Here is a 7,102-nt window from a genome sequence, read left to right as displayed (position 1 = left end):
CATAGTAACAATATTTTTATACTACATTTATCCATTTTAAATACACTAACCTCACTCATTTGTAACAAATAAGGCAAAATTAACTGAGAAAATCTTTTCAGGACCCCACCTTGATGTTTCAGGACCCCACTTTGGGTCCCGACCCTGACTTTGAGAAACACTGCCTTAAACCATCAGCACTGCAAAAACACAAATCATAAATAGACTACAAGATATAACAATAACTGTTATTATTATTTTTCCTATTGCTTTTATTCGTAAACAAGCTCAAATTTGGTCAAATTTCTGCAACCAAAACATCAAATACATCAAGCTTTGATTTGTAGTTTTAGTTAATGAACACTCAGATGTTTGTCAAAAGATTAAACTGAGTTTAGAAGCAAAGGAAAAGTTAATCAGAATGTAATCCCTTTATTTTATCTGCTGTTTCTTCATCATTTGACCATAACGTCAGATTATTCAACTAAAAACCAAAGCAGGCGTAAAGACGCAGCGTTGAGCTGCTATCAACAGGATTTGTGTTGATTCCACTGCAGCTAACAGGATTATTGGTCTTTTTCTCTCATCTAATTAAAACAGGAAACAATTTGCACGCGCTTAATTGTAGGCGTGGCCTGCACAGCGATTAAAGCGCAGTGAATGCTGTGACGTCACGATAAACTAATTCAGAGGTGATCCTGGCTGCTGAGCAGCTTCGGGAAGGTTGGGATGGGGGTGGAGGGGGGTCTCCATGTGGAGGAGTGGTGTGTGTGTGTGTGAGGGGGGTTGCACTCCTCCTCCTCCTCCTCCTCCCCCCTCCTCCCTCGGACCATTGTTGTTGTGGCTGCAGTCCGGAGCGGCGCGGGGCTGGAGGAGGTCTGATCGCGCTCAGGACGCAGTCGCTCGTCTTTTTTTTTTTTTCTTTCTGTGCTGCTGAAGGAAGCTGGACTTGAAGAGGCAGAGCTCCAGGATCCAGCAGCAGACTCAGATCTGAGCCTCACCCAGGCGGAGCAGAGGGGTCCAGCAGCGCGCTGCGTAAAGACGCAGGGACTCGGATTCACCGGGCACGTTTTCAAACCAGCCTTTTTTTTTTTAAAACGTCTGATTCATCTGTAACTTAAAGTGAAATCATTTGTAAACAACATTTTGTTTTAAATCTGAGGCTCGTTTAATTCTCCTTTTGTGGATTTCTTTGCCCTCGGCCCCCCCGGGGATCGCAGCTCCCAGCAGCTGTCGCTCATGTTCCGGGAGGCAGCTTCTCACGGATCTCTAACCGTTTCACGGAGCTGCACGCGTCCGCACAGACTCTGTGATGAATCCTCCAATATTTGTTCAGWGTGACCGGGACCAGGACTGATTTTATTTTATTTTATTTTTAACTCCTGCGAGGAGAGAAGGTGGGTGAAAACAGAAAACACGGGACAAACTGGAGACTTTCATTCATTTCCTGTCCTGCAGGCTTCAGTCGCACAAACTCAGATTTTACGCACATTTTTAATATAAATCCACTCTTTTCACTGTGTGCGCTAAAACCAGTGGAATAAACTGATTTAAACTTGATTTTAGCGCTTTAAATCAGCGAGTTTTGCAATCCAGAAGTAACCAGGTCAGCAGATCCTGCAGCGGAGTTTGAACTTTGTCTCAGAAAATAAAACATCATAAAAAAAGGTGGAAAATTAAACATTTATTCACCATTTAAGCCGATATGAGGAGTTATTTCCACTTTTCTGATWGAAGTTATTGATCAGGCTGCCACGCGCTGGCACATGATGTGATGCGAACAGAACCGAACCGGTGTGTTGTTTTGGCAGCTCCATCAGAACCAGCGGGACGCGCTTTGTGTCGCTGGGGGGGAGTTAGGTGGCAGAGAGGCGCAGCGACGCCCCTCTCTTCAGACAGCCAGGATGAGCTGGAAGTGTTTCTGGCTCCGGAGGGGACAGGAGGGGGAGAGAAGTTTTCCAGCCACTAAYTGAAGAAGAATAAGTTTCATTCACGAGCCTTGTGCGCGCGCCGGGCTCTGGCGCAGCGTGCCACACACAAACTCCTCTTTTTATTTTTATTATCCCACTGCTTCAGAGCTTTAKTCTTGTTCAAACTTAAATCTGACATCAGACCTGAACATTAATGTTTAGTTTTGGAGCTAAAGATCTTAAATTCTAACAGCTGAAGCTGGAAAGTTTCAAGTTTAAAAATATAATTTAAGTCATTTCCTTCAAAGTGACAGATAATCTGTGTTGATAAAATACGAGTTTTAACAATTTCAAACAGTTCAAGCTGTTTGTTTGAGTGTCCATAATTTTATTATTTACCSGTTTGTCTGTTAGCATAATATCTCACAAATCACTGCACTGTGTTCAATGAAACTTTCAGGAAAAGCTCACTGGATGAACGTCTACAGCTGATTAACTTTTGGAATCAACACGATTCAAGTTGGTCCCAAAAAGCGGTCAAACTTGTAAAACACAAAAGTGGCTGCCGCTCGGTTAATTTAGTAGGTTTTGAGCTAAAAGCTGGCGTGGTAGTAGCTGATGCTGAGCCCCAACCCATTCTCTGAGGGCGAGACTTGTGCTCAAAACTTTAGCTTTAACCATTACTGTCAGTTGTGTCTGTCTGTTAGCAAAATATCTCATTAACCACTCGATTGATTTTATTGAAACTTTCAGGAAATAATAATTGGATATACCTCTATAACTGATTRACTTTTGGAGACTACAYCTTTCAAAATRGCCACTGCAGCCACCTGATTTTAATAAACACAAAACTGGCTGTAAATCAGTCAGTTGGACAATTTTGGTGGTAAAATTTGGTGTTGATGTAGCTGAGAGAACTTCACATCATATACCCTGAGTTTTACACGTTATGTAAGATGTTTGTTTATAATTTTAGCAATAACTCTTTGGATTCAATCCCCGTTTGGCTGTTAGCAATATGKCTTGTGAACCAGTTGAATGATTTTAATGAAACTTTCAGAAATGAATCATACATAAGATGCTTACATCTGATTAAATTTTAGAGTCRATCCAATTCAAGTTGGCAGCTCCAGCCAACATAAAAGATGGCCTGTCAATTAAACAGAAAAGCAGCGGGCGATATGCATTACTCCAAGCGAAGCTAAATGTGTTTAAATGTTTTAAACATTTCAYTAAAATTGATTTGAGCTGAACAGATGAGACTTTTCAGTGCACCCCCTCGCATCATCTGCTTCACTGTTCTGCCACCTGAGTCTGCAGCTTCCTGGCAGGTTTCAAGTGTTTTTCTTAGTGAGGGTCCATTATGGCGGGCCGGGCTGAGCGCTTTGCATTGACAAACAGCAGCCTGTAACAGCCCTGCTCCTTCTTCACCACACAGGAGAGCCTGGACAATGTGGGACAGTTAGAGCGGGACATCTGCTGAAGCTGCTCACAGTCCAAACAGACTCTCTGGAGCTGATTGGCGGCACAATTGTGTTTTTTATTTTATTTTATTTTACCATCTGGTTTTTAAAAGTGTGTTTTCTGATCAAGAATTTTCTGTCCTCGTTTTGTCGCCACCCCCAGCATCCAGATTTCCAGACTTTGTGAGTTCCCTGAGGTTGCCAATGCCAGGGGCCGGAGTGTGAGGCCCCCTCCAGGCTTCCAGCTTCTACAACCTTTCAAACCGTAAAGACACTCATCACATCCAGAAGATGCTGAGGGTCTGCGTGTTCTGCATCCTGCTGCTCAGTGTGGTGGACAGAGTCGCAGTCAGAGCCGACGGGACCAGGACTAAAGGTGGGAGTGCTTTTATTTTGTAAAAGATGCTTGAAGTTGTGAAACATTGCTCTAATCTTTCTGCTGCTCGCTATCTGATCTTGGGAAAACCATGTTTCACGAGCCCAGAGGAATTCAGGGTGACAGCAAAAACTAAGACAGTTTAAAAAAAAGAGAAAGTGTACTCTGAGCGTTGCTGCTGTAAACTGTGCTACCTGATCCACCCGAGGCCCCCGGGCTCGGAAGTGTAAATCTGCCTGGATGTGTGCCAGCTGGAGAGGATGAGGAGGTTTTTCATATAAGATGCCCCGGCAATAAGAAGACCAAAAAAAAAAAAAAAAAAACTCAATCAGCACATTCTGCTGACACAATCAGTGTCGAGTTTTCAAAGACTCAATGAGAGCAGAAAACACAAACAAACCCAGCTCTCATTACTGAACTATTAAAGCTCAAATTCAGGCAGAAAACATTCATGTTTTGGTTCTTAGTTCAAGTTTAAGGTTTCATGCTTTGCTCATGTTCCTAACAGGACTTTYTCCTGCAACTCTCAGCCTGTAGAGAGTATTTCAAACAACCAAAAGAGTTAAAAGGAATGCATAATCACCCGCTGCCTTTAATGCAAGACTTTTAAATTGAGATTGTTTCATGCTGTGGATGGCTCCAACAGTTCAGGTCAAAGTTTTGAGTTGAGTTTCWGCTAAATGCCAAATTTCAGCTCAGCGTTGGTTAAATTAAGTGCTTGAGCTGTTTTTTTTTTTCAAGATGTCAGATGGCAACCATCCAGGGGATTGTGATGTTATCAGTCCATGAAATGGACATTATCAGTCCCATACAATGGCTTCAGAGGGTCCCTACTGTGCCTTCTAGGCTTCAGGCTGTCCCGACAGTGTTCCCTAGTGGGTTAATATATCAACAACAATGAATGTGTAAATAACCAAAAGATATTGAAATAAATTGTTTGTGTCCGTGTCGGTCTCGAGCCCTGATCTGCCACTCTACCCATTGCCCTATTGGAAGATCACAATATATAACCGTTGGAGGGCGGGGTCTTTAGCGCTAACCATGTCATTTGCTCTAAAGTTAACCTTRGTGGCTTTAAGCCTCATATTAACTAGTTTTTTATGCCTCATATTAACCAGCTGACAATCTGATGCCATTCTAGGGGACTGATAACGCCTAATAACGACCATTTCATGGATGATAACATCCGAAGCCGGTGCACCATCTTGTATAGTTAATCAGTTATAGATGTACATGAAATAAGAGTTCATGGGAATGTTACACACAAACACGAATCCAAATCTCAAGAAGCTAAATGTAAATGAAACTGTTTTGCTGCTGACACTTTTTCATTTGAACTTTCTTCAGAATATGGTATTTCTTTCCCCGCAKGTCTTAAATTACAAAGGCCACAAACTACAAAGACGGTTCGTCTATAAAAAACTGCTTTTTAGTTCTCATCCCGGCAAAGCAGGACAATAACTGCAGCTTGAGTTCTTGGCAATATTTTCCATAGAAAGAAAGAAAAGAAAATGTTTGTTGCGCTTTGGTCTCAGGCTGGATTCTTCATGTGGTTTTACAGAAACACATCCRAACCCAAACCTCCACAGTTACACAACTTCATCTGATGTGTGGAGCTCACAGGCTGGTTTTTATATGAAGTTATAAATTAGAAAGTGTTCCGTCTGAAGCGACCTGATGGACAGGGAACACTGTGTCGGGCCGTCTGAAGGGCTGCCAGCCCGGCCGGCCGCTCGCCTCGTCGGCTCTCTGCAGCCGAGCGCTTTCTTTGTGTTTTGTTTTGTGTTGTTTGCCCTCTCGCCTCTGGGTGATAATTCACACTTCGTCGCAAGTTCAACTCGGGGGCATTGCAAGTTCATTAGCACAGTTGGATTGGTTCATCTGTGTTCTGCTGCTTTAAAAACACATGGCTTGTTGTGGTAATCTTATTCTCTTAATTCTTCAGATTCTGTCTAAACAGATCAGATTTGTCTTCATTAAAACAGTCCTTTAATGTCTTTTTTCCTCCGTTTGACCATCTGTAAGTGTGTATTTTTTCCTGAAAGCATTACCTGCATSCACTCTGAGTGATTAAACAAAAAGAAAGGCAGCACTTCACTCCAACAAGGGAACAGATTGCCTTTTCACTTAGTGCTCACAGGAAGCAATCAAACAGAAAATGACCCTGGAAAATTGCTGGACCTGAGTGAGCGAGCAGTGAGCGAACAGTGAGCGAGCAGTGAGCGAGCAGTGAGCGAGCAGTGAGCGAGCAGTGAGCGAGGTCCGGCCCGGCTGGGGAGCACTCATGTTCCAGAATATAGAAATGACCTGGTGGACGGACGGCACCATGCTGCTGGTGACACCATTAGAACTGGGTTAAATCTCGCTGGTTGWTTGGGAACGTGGTGCCCGTTTTTAGATAAACTGAGAACAATCAGGATGTAATGATTGATTACAGTCGCAGAAAATTTTGTTTCAGTTCGATGAAACAAATATCTAACATAGCATACAAAAGACTGAAGAAAACTGTTCAAAGAAATTTACAAAATGTGCTAAAATAGACAGGACAAAGATCATTAATCTTAATTTTATATGTTTTAAACTAAATGTTTGACTGAAGCTGGTGTCACAGATGTGTTCTAAAGCAAACCAACAGCCGCTGAGTTTTATGGTTGGAGCAGAAAAAACTAATCTGAAAAAAAATGTGTTCCTTTGAGAATAGCTGACGAGATTATTAAAAATTTCAAAGTATATAGAACTGTAGCCGACCTCACAGGACATGGACGCAAGAGGAAATGCAACCCCAGGTTGATCGTGCTGATTGTGTAGTTCTTGATACCATCCAAAACTTGACTTTCTTGAATCATGATTTGCTCCATGAAGGAAGAACCAGGAGAGTCCCACTATATTCAGAACAGCTTCTAACAGGAGTTTCTGGGACTAATCACACAGAACTGAGCTGCATTTAAWATGTCCAAACACTGCAGCAACATGTTCAGTTATTGAGATAATGAGATACAAAAAGTGGAAAATAAATATTTGTAGGTAGCAGGGCGGCCATGTTGGATCTTGAGATTTTCCCCCTCAGCCTTTAATTATGATGRTTTTTAAAAAGTATGTACAACAAATTCTTGCCACAGCAAACCTGAGTCGAGGATTAAGCCAGGCGTGAGAATACAAGAACACAGGTAGAAACAAAATATGTCTCAAACAGGTTAACAAAAATCAAAATGTTTTGGTTTTTAAAGTTTTCTCACTGCAAAAACTGTCCACCAAACCAAGTTTTAAAACCTTATATCAGCCAAAAAGTCTTTTTGATCTTGTTTTCAGACTGATTTACTAAACAAGAACTGATTGTGTAAGAATAATCATCTTGTTTTCAGAATGTGTAAGAT

At 42.0% G+C, this 7,102-nt stretch overlaps 1 protein-coding gene across 1 annotated transcript in view; it reads left to right on the top strand.

The window, feature by feature from the left end:
• The first annotated feature begins 829 nt into the window (after positions 1 to 829).
• fgfr4 (fibroblast growth factor receptor 4) overlaps positions 830 to 7,102 on the top strand; it is a 22,524-nt gene continuing 16,251 nt past the window's right edge. Inside the window, exons 1-2 of the mRNA XM_014030242.1 lie at positions 830 to 1,376; positions 3,516 to 3,728. Of these exons, the coding sequence (XP_013885696.1) occupies positions 3,644 to 3,728 (85 nt within the window). The 5' untranslated portion in view covers positions 830 to 1,376; positions 3,516 to 3,643. The remainder of the gene's footprint in view (positions 1,377 to 3,515; positions 3,729 to 7,102) is intronic.

Source organism: Austrofundulus limnaeus, unplaced genomic scaffold (genome assembly GCF_001266775.1).
Source record: "Austrofundulus limnaeus strain Quisiro unplaced genomic scaffold, Austrofundulus_limnaeus-1.0 Scaffold1022, whole genome shotgun sequence".
Lineage (NCBI taxonomy): Eukaryota > Metazoa > Chordata > Actinopteri > Cyprinodontiformes > Rivulidae > Austrofundulus > Austrofundulus limnaeus.
This window is presented reverse-complemented; position numbering and strand designations above follow the sequence as displayed.